Source organism: Neophocaena asiaeorientalis, unplaced genomic scaffold (genome assembly GCF_003031525.2).
Source record: "Neophocaena asiaeorientalis asiaeorientalis breed wild unplaced genomic scaffold, Neophocaena_asiaeorientalis_V1.1 scaffold275, whole genome shotgun sequence".
NCBI classification, from domain to species: Eukaryota; Metazoa; Chordata; class Mammalia; order Artiodactyla; family Phocoenidae; genus Neophocaena; species Neophocaena asiaeorientalis.
Window position 1 is genome coordinate 6,898,331 of NW_020173679.1, and position 17,490 is coordinate 6,915,820.

The window sequence follows — 17,490 nt, forward strand, 5'->3', positions numbered from 1 at the left end:
CGGTCCAGTGGTTAGGACTCTACACTTTCACTGCCAAGAGCGTGGGTCAGGGAACTAAGATCCCGAAACTGTAGCCAAAAAAAAAAAACCAAAAAATAAAAAACTGTCCGTTTAATTTTCAGACCCAGCGGGGACCCTAGGAGGGTTGAGAAAAACTTTTTCCTCCCTACATTGGCCATCCCTCCCTCTGAATAATTAACACAGGCAATGAGATGTACCATTTATTTTACCTAACTGAGGCTCAGTGAAGTTAAGAGACCATCCAGTCACTCACACCGCCAGTCAGAGGCTGCATTTAGGATTAAATCCAAGGCTCGCTGGCTCCAGAGCTGGTTTGGAGAGTTGGAATTTCCAGGCTGATTTGGAGACTCTGAGGACGTGCCTGGCGGGCCCCCGCTCTGGTCCAGTTTTGGCCAAGGGGAAAAGACACTGACCTTCCCGGGGCAACTCCTCTGGCTCCTTCATCTGGAAGGCTCAGTTTTGTGAAGACAAGAGATACAAGATTTGCAGACAAGATAAGTGACTTTAGCCCTGGCCAGCAGGAGACCAGAGACAAGAGGAATTTGCTTCCTGTGGTTGACAGTTTCTAGAATGTGAGAAAACCCTATAGACTAAAATATGGGCTCTTTCCAAATCCCTTTAGAAACTGGCCTTTTAAAGAGAACATGGGGGAGTTCCCTGGCGGTCCCGTGGTTACGACTCGGCACTTTCACTGCTGTGGGCCCTGGTTGGATCCCTGGTTGGGGAACTAAGATCCCGCAAGCCACACGGTGTGGTCAAAAAAATAAATAAATAAATAAAAAGAACACGGTAATGAGAATGTCTGGCTGGAAAGCCCTGTTACCTCAAGTGTGGCCCACTGGAGACTTGAGTTCCTGGCCTCGCCCATGCTGAAAACTCAGCCTCTGTGCACCGGGGCCAAGTCACATCTCGGAGACAGTTTTGGGCGAAGTAGAAAAGAATAGCCTTATTGCTCTGCCAGGCAAACGGGGCCACACGCATCACTGCCCCACACCTGACCTCCCTGTCTCCTCTTGGTGAGTGGCAGCTCCAGCCTCCAGTTGCTTGAGCCCCAAACCTCGCAATCTTGATCTCCTCTTTTTCTCCTACATCCGGTCCATGAGTGAAGCCTGCTGCTCGGCCTTCAAAACAGATCCGAGAGCTGCCACGTTGGGAGAGGTCATCTCCGTCACATGGCCTTTCCACCCTGCTTGGCCTGGGACACTTCCTCACCAAGAGACAACGAGCCCACACAGCCTTGCCGAGCTCGGCGCCTGGTGTGGGAGCATTTTTCCCTGTTTCAGGCCCAGTGTGTGCTCTTTTGTTCTGCTTAAGCCTGTGTGTCATATGGCACCCGGCCAGCCCCACTGCTCTATCTGTCCTCTTCGGGGAGGGGATGGGGTCCTTCCACTGTGCCATGAGAGGGCCGAGCACAAGCAAAATGCCTGTCAGCTGCCGGGAGGGACCCGCTGGTCCCTGGAAGACCGACGCCACTACTGAAGCCGATCTTGCTGTCTCTTCTCAGCGTGAGTCCAGCGCCGTCCATCAGAGCTTGAGTGTCTGATGTTTTCCTTGACGCCTCCAATACCAAGCTGCCGTGGGCAGAAGTGCCTGGAGGACTCCCCTGGATTGATAACCGGTGCCCCGTGCTCTGCCTGACCTGACCACTCGTCACCACCTCCACCTCTCCATCCAACACTGTCCTTTTAGAATGTTAAGTCAGACCACATCCGACTCTGCCCAAAGCCCTCCAGTGGCTCCCATCTCACACTCAACCAAAGTCCTTGAAATGACCTTCTGACCCAACTGCCCCTGCTGCCTCCCTGACCTCATTCCTTCTTCCCATCCTCGGCTGCAGCCACTCTGGCCTCCTGACCGTGCCCCCAAACAGACTGGGCAGGCACACGCCCGCTCAGGCCTTCCTCCGAGCTGTGCCCTGCCTAAAACCTCCCAAGCAAAATGGAATCTCCCAGGTACTAGGGGCTTTTTCCCCTCACTGGGGTATCCCCAGCATCTAGAACACGGCCCAGCTCCCATCAGCTCTTGACTGCTTGCTGAACGAATGTTAGACACTCTCCCTTATGAGACCTGCTGTGTGGAAAGGGGCAGCCACCCTAGTGGCCCTCACTGTTCCCATGTGCCTCTGATGGCCTCTCCTTGCAGGATGGCCCTTGGCTTCCTGGGGCCACCTTCCCTCATGGGCAGGGAGCCAGAGCAGCCTGAAAGTTTAAGTCACTGTCCCCCAACCCTGGAGTAGCTTTGGCAGATGACCAAGAAAGCCCAGCTCCCCTGTTTTGCAACACATCACACGCTTCCTTTCAGGGTCTGCTCCTGGGGAGCTCCACCTCAGACAGGGGCCTTCCTCTGCCCTCTCCCCAAAGATCCGCTCAACTTGGGGGTCTGGGGCTATAAGGAACTGGGGTCTCTGAATACACTCCCCCTCTGTTTGACACAGCCTCTCCTATCTGTACCCCCCCACCCCGCCTCTTCCTTCCTTGAGAAGTCTGACACACTCAGGATCCAAATGCAGGAGTATATACGCTGCAAGCCTCCCACGTGCCAGGAACTGGTACAAGCAAAAGAACTGGAACTTGAGTGTTAGCCTCCTCTCCCCCACCCAAGGCCACAACCATGCACTTGACACGGGCTCTTCTACCTGATGCTTTTACATCTCACCACATGTACGCCACAAGCAATACAGGGTATTGCTGGGAGGTTTTAAAATTCACACTAACGCTCTCATGTCACGTGTGCCATTCTGCAACCAACGTTCGGGGGGAACCAACACTGATAGAAATAGGCCTGGTTTATTCATTTGAACTGCTGAACAGCATTCCTTAGAATGAACGGACCACGGCTTATCTGTCCGCCCCCGTCTGACTATGAGGCTGTTCCCGGTTTTCCACAGCTTCAGCCACCCAGCATCCCTTGGCCCCAGAGCACAAGCCCCTTCCCCGGAGGCCCATGTTCCTTCTTCCAGGGCTCTCGCCACCTGACAGAGGACTCCTAATGCCTGTTCCCCCGCAAGAGCAGGACCTGAGTTCACCCCTGTAGCTCCAGCATGTGGCAGGCACTCAGCTTCTTTGGATGGACGGATACAGAACAATGGGGGGAGGGGACCGTGCACCAGGCCTTGACCTCTTTGTGCCGGGGACGAGCCAGGATGGCCTGAAAGAGCCCAGGTACCTGGGGTCCAGTGGTCAGTGCCATCCCAGTGGGAGTGGGGTAGGGCCCTGGCCATGGGATCCTTGGAGCTTCTGGACAGGTGTCCCCGTCTGCTCTGAGGCCAAGACACAGGGTCTGCCAGGAGCAGACCGCCCCTGGCCCACTGACCCAACATCATCACGGGCTCAAGGAGCAGCCCCGCCGACAACCTCGCCATCACGCAGGGAGCCCTCCCGAGGGCCAGGCACCGTACATCTCAGCTGCACCATCACTGTCTGGGCAGGCATTAGCCCTCCTCCAGCAGACACGGGCGTCTGAGGGGCACACAGTCAGGGGCAGGGCAGGATTCAAACCAATACCTGAGCCATCCGAGTTCAGAGAAATGGACACCGATTTGCCGCAATGGACAGTGCCCTCCTCTGCTGGGGCCTCGGCTGGGCCGGAGCTGAGCACAGAGCAGGCCCAGCTGGTCGTGAGCCCCTGCTTCCTCCTGCCACAAGAGGATGGGCACCTAAGGCCTGGTGCCCTGGGGATTCGCCGGAATCCTCCCAGGAATGGCAAGTCCAGGCTCCAGCCCTGACGGGAGATTAAACGTGGCTCAAAACACACTCAGCTAGAGGATCCCCTGAGCTTTAATGCCACAGCTCTGAGAAGGGCAGCTGGAGGCTGTGGCGGACCTCTGACGCTGCAGACACCATCAGCCTCCAGTGATGGGGTCCTGGGCCCCAAGTGACTAGGCAGTGAGTAGCCGTGGGTCCTCACCCCTGCACTCCTGGGGCTTAGTGTGACCAGAAGCTCTCAGAGCTCCTGCGGGAGGGCTTGGCCAACTTCGGGAGAGGCGCAGGGCAGGGGCATCACTGGCTCTTAGAGGCCTGACCCCGCCAGGCTCAGGCACGGCTCAACCCAGGGCCTGCACGGAGCAGCTAAGGGTGGGGGTGACAAAAGCGACCACAGTTCCCAGCCTGGCGCCAGTGGGATGCCTGGGAGGGAAGAGAGGCCTCGAGGAGTTTGGGACAGGTGTGCACAGGGGCTCCTGGCCTCTCAGGACACTTGATTCAGGCAACCCCTGAGATGGGGAACCGGAAGGTACATCCCACATTAGTTCTGAGAAAGGTGGGGGGACGGGAGCGCCCCGAGGATGACATCCAAGGCACCAAGGAGGTGATGCAGCCTCCTCCCACCCCTCCCCACAGTTTGTCAAACTGGCCCCCAGGCTGGGGCCAGGTGCAGCAGGGCTGGCTTCAGTATCCTTGCGGGACATGAGCCCTGCTCTCCAGGTCGGCAGGGGCTTCTGGAGAGTCAATCGTCTGGTAGGCACTGTGATCCTGTGAAGGTCCAAGGAAAGCTAGGGGGCGGGGGAGATGGGGCGAAAGAAAAAATGAAGGGTGAGGACTTAGGACATTCCACAAGGCCAAACCAACATCCCCCTACCCCTCGACCAGAAAGGCCAGAGCTGGGCATCCCAGCAGCCCCAGGCATCAAGCCTTTAGCATATATTATTTATTCAATCCTCCTGTAACCCTACAGAGCAGGTTTTTTATTGTCCCCACTTTACAGATGAGGAAACTGAGGGTCACAGAGATAAACTGACTCGCCTGAGATTATAAAGCTTGAAGCAGAGGACACCAGGGTTCAGACCTAAGCAGCGCGACCCCAGAGACGGGGCTCGTAGCCATTATGCCTCAGTGGTTCTCTGAGCAGCACATGCTCAGGAATCTGGCCAAAGGACGCCCAGCCCTGGGCCCACGGGCTCCTTTCCGGCTCCTCTCCCGGACAGAGCGGATACAGCGTGACTGTTTCCAGAAGGCCCCAGAGCTGGCACAGTTGCAGAGCCCAGAGGGTGCAAGGCAGGCGGTAGGGCTCTCAGTGCCACACCCCTCACTCCCATCTGCACTCTGCACATCTGTCCTGTGCTCCTGAACGGGCCCCAAGGGCCCTGGGCCTCAGTTTCTTCATCTGTCTAATGGAGGAACGTCACTGGCTCCTCCCCGCCCCCGGGCAGGCCTGGGCAGTGCTGAGGTTGCCCAGGGTGGGCGGCCCCGGGCCATTCCTGCCCTTAGCCCAGCAGCTCTCCCAGCAGGTCACGGGCCACTCTGGGCCTCTCTTCTCAGAAGTGAAAGGTGGAAGACCACACCTCTCTCCACCTCTCTCAGAGAGAGAAAGGAGGTGAGAATGTGCATCAGAGAGGGCAGGGGAAGGGCCAGCACGAGAAGGGGTACAGCTCAGAGAGGCCGTGGGAGCGGGCAGCGGGTCTGGGCTAAGGGAAAGCGCCTGCAGTTCAGGGCTGGCTTTGGCCGGGGCCCCCACGGCCTAGGCCTCAGCACCACCACTCCCTTGGCCACCCAGACCCCGTATGCGGCAGGAGACGGGGGTTCCAGCAATGGGGCTGGAGGGAGCTGAGAGGGGAAGCTGGCCCTGCAGGTGCCTACAAGCCTCGGGCCACAGACTGCCCAGAACTGCCTGGGGCACTGGATCACGCCCAAAGCTGCACCCATGTCTGAGCTGACAGGGGAACCTGGCACTGTAGCCTGGTGCCAGGGAAAGGTCATAACAGGTGGGGGCGGCCAGGGGGACCCCTGGGCTCCTGCAGCAGAGACCAGAAACTTGCACACGGTCCAGCCTGGCTCCCAGAGCCCACGCCAAGCCCCGCCCTGCACCTCGAGCCCTTCTCTCAGGGGGCAAGCTTGGCTCCCTGGGGCCGGGGCTGGGGGGCGGGCAAGGTGGAGACCAGGGAGAGGTGGGGAGATGGCAGCATGCCAGCACCTGGGCCAGCGAGAGGGGAGTCGGGGAGCTGGCGGGAGGCGCTGAGGCGCTGGCCTCACCAGCGTGGAGGAGGTGCTCACCCCCGCGCTCCCGGTGCATTTGGTAGATGAAGCAGCAGGAGACCGGCTTGAGGAGCGTGCTGACGATGGCCATGCCGGCGCTGAAGCGCTCTGTGTCCGAGAGGCTGGCCCTTGGGTAGAAGATGCTGATGTGGACGATGTCCAGGAAGATGGTGACCACCAAGCCACCCAGAAACTGCAAGACAGGCCGGGCGCAGGGCCCAGGGGCGACCACGTGTCATCCGGGTCTACGAGCCCGCTGCCCCCCTGTCCCACCCCCTCACTCTCCCACCATATACACCAGGCCGGAAGCTCCACTTGTGCCCTGCTGTGTCCTTGGGGTTTGCTGGACAACAGTTCAAGCCAGCAGGCAGGACTCTGTGGATGAGATGCCCGACTGGGGGCTGTGAGGCCGCGAGCAGTGGTGTGGGGCCAGAGCACCTTCCCCCACCTCCTCTCATCCTGAGGCCGCGACGAGGTACAAGACTTGAGTCCAGAGCCTCTGAGATGGAAGGTCCCTCAGAATTCACTTGCTCCATCTTCACCACCAGAGAAATCCCTTCTCAGCCATCCCGAGAGGCCGGTGCGGGTGCTCACGGCCATCTGGGTCTGAGCGGGTGTCGGGAAGCTCCCCCGTGGGACAGTTCAGCCAGACGGTGTCCACTCTGACCTCACAAGGTGGTGGAGTTCCCTCTTCACAGGCCTCCCGGCCACATCCCTCCCTATTAGGAGGGCCCTAGAGGTGGGTTACTGGCATGTGCTCCACTGCCCTCGGGGAAGGGCCAGTCTGGGACACCGGTGGGAGCCCACGCCGTGCCCCTCTTGGGGAAAAAATGAACAGACTACGGGCTCTCTGAGCCAGGCAGGCAGGGAAGCAGGCCAGACTAGTGAAGGTGCACATGGGCTGGTAGCCTGGGTGGGCTTACTTAGCAGAAAGTGGAAATGGGGAAAAAAGAAGGGAGAGGAGATTGGACGAGTGAAGGGGAAGACGGAGCCGGGCCCACGATCACCCTCAAGCCAGTTCTCCCACGCTCACCATACTTATGGCGTCGATGGAGTCCCGCTGCGCGACGGCCCACACGCCCAAAGCCAGGATGGTGAAGTTGGACCACGCGTAGGCGCCCGGGAACACGATGCAGCCCCTGCGGTAGAAGGAGGCATCTGAGTCAAGTCAGGAGGCGGCCGCCGCACAGGTGCCCACCCCTCCCACAGGTCACCTCCTAAGGCTCTCAGGTCTCAGGGCCCCTACGAGCAGAGGCCACAGTCCATGGCCTTGTTCCTTCCCCCCACGCCCCCGTGCTCCAGAAATGTCAGCACATCCCACCGCTCTGCCTCCCAAACGGAATCTGGCCACGTCCCTCCAGGTCCAAACCACCATCCTCTCCTACTAGCCTCTCCCCACTGGTCTCCGTACTTCCACTCCTGCCCCCTCCTGGCCATTCATAAACAGCAACCAGTTAGGTAAATCAGGGGACGTCACTCCGCTAAAAGTTCTCTTGGAATAAAGTTCAGATTCTTGACCATGGCCTATGGGGCCCTGTGGGATCTGGTGACACAGCCCAGCCTATACCTCCCATTCATTGCCTTGCCGTCCCCTCTACTCTGAACACTTGGTCCCTTTTTGTCATTTTAGCCTCACCTCAACTGTTAACTCCAAGACTCCTTCTCTGACTGCCCCATTTCAAGTACCACCTCACCGCTTTCTAACACAATGCCCACCCTCTTTTATTTTGTAGGGTATTGCTACTAACTGAACTGTTTACTTGTTTGTCAACTCAAAGAAAATAATAGTTAACCCAGAGCCCTTACTAATACCTGGCACAGTTATAAGTGCTTTAAATTCGCTCATTTATGTGCATTTGTCTTAACAACCCCAGTAAGGAGGCACTATTGCTATCCTCATTTTACAGATGAGGAGACAGAGGCACAGAGAGGTCAAGTAACTTGCTGAAGGTCACACAGCTGCTAAGTGGCAGAGCTGGGATTTAAACCCAGGCAGTCTGGCTCAAGAGGCTGCACTCTTTTTTTTTTTTTTTTTTTTTTTTTTTTTTTTTGGTACGTGGGCCTCTCACTGTTGTGACCTCTCCCGTTGCGGAGCCAGACTCCAGACGCGCAGGCTCAGCGGCCATGACTCACGGGCCTAGCCGCTCTGCTGCATGTGGGATCTTCCCGGACCGGGACACGAACCCATGTCCCCTGCATCGGCAGGCGGACTCTCAACCACTGCGCCACCAGGGAAGCCCAAGAGGCTGCACTCTTATCCACCGTATTCGCTCAGCTTGGATGGCCCCAGCACGCAGTGGGGTGCCTCACAAATTTGAATGGCATTCCCTGAAGTGTACCATACGGAAAGCATGTGCAAAGCACTTAAGTGTAGGGCACAACGAGGCTTACTCAGAATAAGTCATCTCATGTTCTGGTTCTGAGAAAGCAGGCCTCACCAGCTCAAAATCTTGGGGAGCGTGACTGAGAAATCTGGATTTTGACTCTGCTCCTCGAGGTCATTAACCATGACTATCACTGTTCCCATTATTCACACCCGTTAACGTGTGCACTGCACTTCCTTCCACAACTGCAAAACGTACACGTGAGCTCAATGGTCTCCAGTCTTGGTTTGGCAGAGAAATCTCCCCAGAAACTCAACAGCTAAAGCAGACGGTAATGATGAAGATCCATCCTGAGGTCCTCAGGCCTCCCTTGTGCAGGCCTGGGCAGTGTCCGGTGAGCAGAGCATTGCCATGCTTCTCTCTCACAGCTCCTGAGTGGCGTGCTTCCTTGTACCCATTTTACAGATGGAAACCAAGGTCCCAAGAAGTGGAGTCACTTGGTCAAGGTGACCTGGCTGGAATATAGCAGAGCCAGGACCTGAACAGGGTCAGTCTGAATCCTGAGTCTGCCGTCTCTGGGCAGGGGGTGTGAAGTGAGAGTGAGGGTCCACCTCTAAGCAAGTGACCTCACCCCTGTGTCGGGCATCTGAGCTAACCCCCAGAAGGCGCCCAGCCTGGCAGCTGGCCTCTGGACACCCTCAATGAAGGTTAGCAGTTTTACAGTTTCAGAAGTTACACTTTCACCTTCCGATGACCTTACAGGACAAGTGGGAGGGTCAGTAATGCTCTCACTTTATAGGTGAGAAAATGACTTAGGGGGTTTAAGTGACTCACCCAAGGTCACAGACACACAGAGCTCTACCTGACATCCACCCCAGCACTGTATAAGAGACCGGCCACCAGGCTTCAGCACCTCAGACCCCCCAGATGTGAAGGCCTCGGGGAAGAACTAGAGGGATGACAAGCCCAAAGGGCTCGGGCAGTGTCTGGAGGAAGGTTGAGCGGTTGGTACTGCCCTGGGCTGTTGCCTCCCTGAGGATGAGGGCTCGAAGCTCCTAGGGCAGTGATGGCAAAGGCCTCTGGGTACTGCCTGCCCCTCTGACATCCTTGGAACATGGGGAGCTTGCTGGTGATGTTCTTGACAAAGGTGCTATTTAGTCTTGGGACGGGCTGGGAGACGTGGACAAGGCCCGTGAGACACATGGATGCAGAGCCAGGACATACATGGACAAGACCCCAAGGAGACACGTGGACCCAGATCCTGGGAGACAGGTGGACGTAGAACAGGACACTCAGAGAGTCACTCACCAGATCGCCAGCAGCCAGTGAACCAGGAGGATCGCCTGTGACACACACAAAAGAGGGAGTGGGTGGGGAGGAGATCTGTGAATGTGACCACCATGGTGGCAGCGGGGTGGGCAAGAAAGCTTATGGAGCCAGAAAACACCGGAAGCCCCCGCCTAGCACCTAAGAGGGCTTCAGCAATGTCTGTTGAAATGAAACACCACCAACAGTGACAGAAGAGAAGGTAGAGAAGGAGGAAGAGCACAGGCCAGGCGACGCTGCCACGTCGCCCTCCCCACTCCCTCGGGGCAGCTGACACCTACAGCCCTTCCTGCTTCCAAAGGCGGGAGGCTCCTTTGGGGAACCTGGGAATCTGCTCTGGAATCAGAGAAGCCTCAGTGGGAAACTGGGGTTGGGGGGAGCTCAAATGAGGCTGATTTCTTAGGACACTGGAGCTGGGGTGCCGTGTGGGGACGGGGAGATGCCGGGTGCGTCCAGGGAATGGGAGAGCAGCCCGGTGGCAGAAGACCAGAGGGGAGAGGTGGGCCTTGAGGGCCTCGGCAAGGAGCATGGATTTCAGCCCAAGTGCACTGAGGGCTTTTCTGCAGGAAGGTAACACGCTATGATTTGTTAAGAAAAGAAATCCCCCTGGCTTTTTTCTAGAGTTCTGCGCTATCCCACCCTTTTTGTTGCCCCATATGTCCTTCAAAGACAGCCCTCTTTACTGGAGCTGGTCTCTATTCCTGGTAATCCAAAGGGCCCTGATTGCAAAGCAAGTAAAGAAGGAAGGAACAGATGCTACAGGGAGGACAGGGCAGCTGCCAGCTAGAGCTTCCAAAGAAGCAGGAAACTCGGAGCTGGTGCTAAAGGGGACGCAGGGACCAGCCAGGCAAAGGAGAGGGAGAGCGGGGTGTCCCAAAGTGGACACCCGGAAGCACAGGCAGGGACGCAGGACCCAGAGCCCCGAGGAGGGGGGGGGCGCTGAGGCTGCGGGAGGCCAAGAGCCCCAAGTCGGGAGCTTCAGTGGGGCCTGGTGGTCGGTGGGGGCCCTTGAGGGGGTTTGCTCCCGGCACTGAGCAATCAAGTTGGGAAGGGGAAGCCAAGAGCCTGGGGCGGGGACGGCATGCTGGGCCCAGAGAGCAAGGGCGCACGGCCAGGATTGCAGTGGTTTCTGGTCTGGTGCAAGGGGCTAAGGAGAGGGAGCCACCTGCAACAAGGAGCTCTGGCTGCGTTTCTAGAAGGGTTACTATTTATGGCACACCTGCGATGTGCCAGGCCCTGGGCCCAGCGCCCCACGTGACCTTCTCTGGGCCTCACCACAGCCTCTGGAGCAGATACTAGAATCATTCCCATTTTACAGTCAAGAAAACTAGGCTCAGAGGTAAATTCAGTTGATCGTGATTCCACTGATGGCAAAACTCAAATGCAACTGTAAGTATGACTCCAGAACCAGGGCTCCTCGCCTTCACGCCGGATGCACGGCCTTCAGCGGAGAGGAGCAATTTGGGCTTGAGACAGACGCAGACGTTTTCCACGTGGGGGGCAGGTGACATCCGGGGCAGACGCCCGGGATACCCCACCTTCACCCCCAGTGCTCAGTGAAGTGAACAAAGCCCAGAGTATGGTCCACAGCGCCCAAAGAATCCCTCTTCCGGCTACAGAGGACTAGATCGATTCTGTAAGGACCAATGCACCTGACCTTACACAGGTCTTGAGACTCTGAAGAAGTTGAGTCCACATGACAGAAGGCTAGCTCTGGAAGGAATCTTTGCCATCACCTTCCCTCGTTTATTACCGAGTGCCTCCCACGCGTCAGGCAGCATTCTGAGATTTTTGTGCATAGGAACGCATTTCATCCTTACAATCCTCTGAGGTACAATTTTCCCCATTTTACAGTTGAGAAAACTGAGGCTCAGAGGTAAGTAACTTGCCCCAGGTCGCACAGCAGAGCCACGTTTCAAACCTGACTTAGCCAGGTGTTGTCCGACCCAGGGCCTGGGCAGATGTGCCCTCCCGTTACAAAGATGGGGAAACTGAGGCAGAGGAGGCCTAATCTTCTGAGGGTTTCTTTTCCCAGGGGCTGAAGAGGAGGGATCACACAGCGCTAAGTTTCTGAAACATGTACAGTTTAAGCCGGCATCGCTGGCACCTGCTTGGCCTCCACCCTGGGGATTCAAAGGCGAGCTAGGCAGATGCGACACTGGGCTGCCCTCCCAGACCTGACACCTAGGGTGGGCGGTAAACTGTGAATCAGGCCATCACCTGAGGAGTGTGGATTTCCAATGAGACAGCCTGCTGTGAAGGAGGTTACAGCGAAGGAAAAGGAACCTCATTCCGTATCAAGGGTGGCTTAGGAGGCTTCTCTGAGGGACGAAGGGGGTGAGCAGGGGTTAACCAGGGGCAGAGGGGAAAGAAGAGCATTTCAAGCAGAAGGGCCAGCACCTGCAAAGGCTCTGTGGCAGAAGGGAGCATGGAACATTCTGGAAACGGAAAAGAAGCCAGTGTGGCTGGAGTGGAAGAGGAGAGTGGAGAGGAGGAACAGGAAGCTGGGGGTGGGGCAGGGCTGGGCCTGGAGGGTGTGGGGCGAAATTCTGATCTTTATCTTAAGAGCAAAACACTGTCCCCCTCTGTCTAACAGGAAACCCTGCCCACAAAGGGGAAGGGACCTGTCAGAGGCCATGACACGTGGCCAGCCACGGTGGTCCTGGTGTCGGGTTTTTAACTAAGACAAGACACCAAGGAAGGAGCCACAGGGGAGGCAGCTCATGTTGCCACTCCGGAAAATCAACACCAAATCCATCCCTCCCTTGACTTCTATTTCAGAAACGGTCTTCATTTCCAAGTGCTCTGGTTCCCACCTCTAGACTGTGCACACTGCAGGTCTTTAATAAAGGGGTGCTCCTGGCCTGCAGAGCCCAGCTTTATCGTGGTAAGAGGAAAGGCTGAGACCCAGGGAAGCCTGTGGGGAAACCATTCTGTTTAACCTGCGGGATAAAGTCTTTCCTGGAGCCAGAAAAGCTTGTAATGTGGAGTGAGCACCTGCTAAGGTCCAAAACTAGGCCCTCTCTTTTGGGCAGAACAGAGTATAATCTGGAAATCCTGCAGACCTTTAGCAGACACACATCCCCTCAGTGTGACATCACTTTTGTTTTCTAAATATTTAGGAAACATAGCATTAGTGGATCACTTCTCTTCAGCCCTGGGAAAAGAAACCCACAAAGACTAAGCCTCCTCTGCCTCAGTTTCCCCACCTTTGTAATGGGAGGGCACACCCACCCAGGCCCAGAGGGGTCTAATGTGCAGGAAAACTCCAACAAGAAACCCAGCCAAGATTCTAAAAAATAGTGGCTATATGTATATGTATAACTGATTCACTTTGCTGTACACCTGAAACTAACACAACACTGTAAATCAACTATATGCCAATAAAAATAAAGAAAAGAAAAAGAAACCCAGCCAAACTGGCTCTGCCCTTCCTGACAGCCCTCATCTCAGCACAGAAGAACTGTCTGCTGGCACTGGGGGAGGTTTCTGGTAACCAAGGGGATACTGGGGATTCCCAGGTACTGCCATAGAGAATGAGGGAGGGAGGGGCCTGAGAACGTGCCTGGGCAGCCTGACCGTTCTGACTGGGCAAGAGGAAACAGGCTTGAGCTCCTGGACTCTTCCTATAGACTCGGCCCAGGGGGGCTGCCCCGCCCTTTCCACCGCAGAGACAGGCATCTGATCGTCACTGGATGCACCTACTTACTAACCGTAAGTACTGCATGGAACAGGCATCCAGAAACAGCGTCAACCACATCAACCCCTGCTACTGAGGAGGATCTGCCTGTCACGTGTCTACACTACCCTGAACACTCGGCCCATGTCTTCCTTACAACTGTCTGGCGTAGAGTTTTAATCCTGTTTTATTTATGAAGAAACTGAAGCTGTGAGAGATTAAGTAAATTGGCCCAAACGGTAATGCTTATAAACAAGAGAGCCCAGATGCAAATCTCAGGTCTATCTGGTCTGAGTTTTCCTGCTAATAAAAATGTGATGAAGGGGCTTCCCTGGTGGCACAGTGGTTGACAGTCCGCCTGCCGATGCAGGGGACACGGGTTCGTGCCCCGGTCTGGGAAGATCCCACATGCCGTGGAGCGACTGGGCCCGTGAGCCATGGCCGCTGAGCCTGCGCGTCTGGAGCCTGTGCTCCGCAACGGGAGAGGCCACAACAGTGAGAGGCCTGCGTACCACAAAAAAAAAAAAAAAAAAAAAATGATGCTACACCACCTCCTGGACCACTAGATCCTCCCCTTATCACCCTAGAAGGTAGGGTCTAATTTTATGCTCTTTTTATGGTGAGGAAACTGATAGAGAGGTTTAGAAATCTGCTCCAGGTCACGCAGCTAGTAAGCAACAGAGTCTGGCTTTGGACAGAAATCTCTCTGGCCCCAAAGCCTGTGCTCTATCCACTGTGCTGGAAGAGCAAGGGAAGGGTGGATGGAAATGAGGAGGTTTGACCTTGAGAAGAGAAGGCTAAGGGGGAAACCGCAGGGTCCTGCGGACCAGGACTTAGACCCTTCGTTTGCCACTAGAGGGCCCACGGGAGTGGGGGTGGGACTTCCCAGACGGGTGGTAGACAGACCTGAGGTCATCATACAGTTTTGTATTTTTTCAGCTTGCAGGATTGAACCTGCGCCCTCGGCAGTGAAAGCACTGGGTCCTAACCACTGGACCGCCAGGGAATTCCCAGGAAAAACATATTCTCTATATTAATCTGTATGGAGGGACTTCCCTGGCGGTCCAGTGGTTAGGACTCTGCACTTTCACTGCCGAGGGCGCGGGTTCAATCCCTGGTCAGGGAACTAAGATCCCACAAACCGCACGGCACGACCAAAATAAACCATAAACAAACAAAAACAAAAACACCCAGAATATATTTTCCTGGTCCTGTGCAAACACTCGGTGGCCTGTTGCATGAGGCAGCAAGATCCCCAAGGACCCCCGAGGGCTGAGGCTAGGGGACAGCACTCAGGGCTGCTGGAGAGCAGAGGCAGAGGTGGGCAGTGGTTAATGGTGTGGGCATTGCAGCCAAGTATGTGGATTGGACCCCAGCTCTGTGACTTAGAGCTGTGTGACCTTGGGCCGGTCACCTGAGCTCTCAGAACTGCTGCTTGCTCTTCTATACACTGGGACTATAATGTTTCACAAGGGTGTCGTGTGGCTACAGAGAGGTGGAGGGATGTGCGAAACATTCAATGCAATGCCTGCCAGGTAGTCAGCCCCCCAGACGTGGCCATCCTCATTACTACTATACAGTCAGCTTCCAGAGTTCTTAACCCTCACGCTACGCTACCCCCTGCACCCTCCTCCAAAGGGCCTTTCTCCCAAGACCTCACGAACCCAAGCCTAGTGCCTTCGAGACTTGTCACAGTGACATTCCTCCAGCTCAGGACTTGCCTCACGGGTGGGGCTGGGCTAGCGACTGCCCAGAGGGCCTGGGGCACTTGCTTCTGCTCACCTGGCACCACTGCCCACTCCAGCTGGGCTGGGCACAAGCAGGCATTGAGCCAATGCCCAAGGAATGTGTGAAATGAGGGGGTAGTGCAGGGCCACAGGGGTGCATTGCCCCAGCTCCCAAGGGGCTCTGGTCTCAGAACACCCCACTCAGATGGCGGTGAACAAGCATCAACGGCTCTCTCCACAGGGTGGCCAGGTTTAACAGCAAACACACAGAGCACCCAGTTATAATGAATAATTTGCTAGAATGTCCCAAACATTGCCTGGGATATACTTATACTAAAAAATTATTTATTGTTGATATGAAATTCAAATTCAACTGGATGTCCTGTATGTTACCTAGCAACCCTAGCTGCTCAGGCCCTCCCAGCACTTAGTTGTCTCTGATTGGTATCAGTTAAGACCCTCTGAGATATGATGTTTTCTTTCCCAAGTCAAGGGAAGGACCAGACATTTCATTCCGGGCACCCAAAGCCAGCACAGCTCACACCTGGGGTCGTGTGTGGCCTGTCCCACCCATGAAGTTGCTCCAAAAAGAGCCCCAAACAGACTAAGCCCTCCCCGGGGACAGAAAATGTCAAGGCAGAAGTCAGTCCTAACTAATTGGTGGCCAGGAAAGGACACAGCTTTGAAGTCTGACCCTGATGGATTCGAACCCTGACTCTGCCACTAAATCTCTGTGGGACCTTGGCAAGTTACTTACCTGGTCTGAGCTGAAGTTTGCTCATCTGTCAAAATCTCAGAAGGTTGATGTGATTAAATAAACCTGGCACACCACAGATGCCCTCCGAATGCGGGCTCCCTCCCCTCTCAATTCCTGTGGCTCTGTCCCTCATTTCATTCCCTCTTAGCAATTATTTTAGGCAAATCTCTAATTAGAGAAAAGGCGGTCAACATTAACCCCACACAGGCTGGAACAGAGTATGGACACCAACAAACCTTACTTGCCCTCATGTAAATTTCTTCCCAGCTAAACCTTCAATCCAAGTCCATTCCCTTGTTCCAGCCATCTCTCCCCCTAGCCGTTGACTGAAAGCTTCGGGGAGGTTTACTGAAGCAAGTATTAAGGAAAGTATCAAGGGACGTCTTCCCATATGAAGTCACAGCACAGACGGTGTCTAATAATCCAAATATGGATAATGTATTGTTCTGTAGTCATCCATCTCTTAGATTCCTTCAGTACCAGACACCACGGGTGCTAAATTCTTTGTCATGCGTGAGTAAAAGGGCATTCCTGGTAACTACAGTCTCGAAGGAAACTGCACTGAGACCCAAAATGGCAGGTTTGGTCCAAGGTTCATACGTTCCTGACCAAAGTTAAAGGCTTCAGCCTCTCAGTGGCAAACAGAGCCAAGAAGCACTGGGCTGGTGGGGCGGGGAGGAAAAAAAAGAACAGCCGCTGGCATCCTGACAGCTGAGGACACGGCTCAGGAAATGAAGACACCCCAGGAAGCTCCAGTGTTTCCCTAAATGCGCAAAGTTGGCATTCTCTGCTTTTAAGTAACTTCTATTGGTGTCTGTGCTGCTTACGAAATAAAGACGTTGAATTTATAAACTTTGAAAAACCACTCGTCCGGGATCACAGCTTCGTCTGCCAACAAAGGAGGCTACCAGGTTGGCGCCGGGGGTGCAGGTGAAAGGTTTAGCCCCTCTCTCGGCGGAGGGGAGGTGGGCCGCCTCTAAGTCCCCCTCGGGCTCTCGGTGGGCCCCTCCCCCCCCCGCGCCTTCCTCTTTCCCCAGGGGAATTCTGGGCGCGCAGGCCAAAGCGAGCCTCAGGGGCCCAGCGCTCCCAGCTGAGCCGGTCTGACTCCGGGAAGAGTGGGCCTCTTCCCTCCCTTCCCTCCTCCAGTTTCCTCTCGGTCTTTTCTGCTGGGCTTCTGTATCCCTCTCTTTGCTACGGTCTATCCACCCACCTCCTTCTCACCTGGACTCTGTACGTTCTCTTTCTCCCTACCACCCCTCTTTCCCCAAACGCTCGGTCCTCTCACCTCTAAATTCCTACTTTAAAAGCGCAAACGCCCAACACGCTCGGGGAGACCCGCCCCGCGCCAGCCCGCCAGCCCGCCAGCCCCAGCGGCTGGGCCACCCCCGCCCCGCCCCGCCTATTGCCACCTTCAGGTTCACGGCGGGCAGCTCCATCCCGACCAAGCTGGAGGGAACCTGCGCGACAACCGCGGGGGATCCTGGTCTACAAACTCGGGAAACAAACTTGCCCGGCTCCGCCCCACCCGCGGCCTCGGCTCCAACCCCCCCGGGGGGATGGGCACGTGGGTTGGATCACGTGACTGTTGCCCGGTTGCTAGGCGACGGCGTCCGGCTGCTAGCGCCTTAGTCCCGCAACTGCCCAGGTAGTTCCCGGCACCGCTGGAAAACATCCAGATTTGCGTCGC

At 55.9% G+C, this 17,490-nt stretch overlaps 1 protein-coding gene across 2 annotated transcripts; it reads right to left on the reverse strand.

Moving 5' to 3' along the window:
• Positions 1–2,788: 2,788 nt before the first annotated feature.
• On the reverse strand, positions 2,789–17,313 carry AGTRAP (angiotensin II receptor associated protein). Of its 2 annotated transcripts, XM_024749693.1 has the most exons (5): positions 17,213–17,313; positions 9,623–9,657; positions 7,024–7,129; positions 6,009–6,183; positions 2,789–4,510 (listed from the first exon to the last, which is right to left on the reverse strand). In XM_024749693.1, the coding sequence occupies exons 1-5, from the start codon at positions 17,237–17,239 to the stop codon at positions 4,407–4,409; spliced, it is 447 nt and encodes a 148-aa protein (XP_024605461.1). In that variant the 5' UTR covers positions 17,240–17,313; the 3' UTR covers positions 2,789–4,406. The 2 variants fall into 2 exon arrangements, with proteins under 2 accessions (XP_024605461.1, XP_024605460.1); XM_024749692.1 differs by lacking the exon at positions 6,009–6,183.
• Between the last annotated feature and the right edge of the window lie 177 nt (positions 17,314–17,490).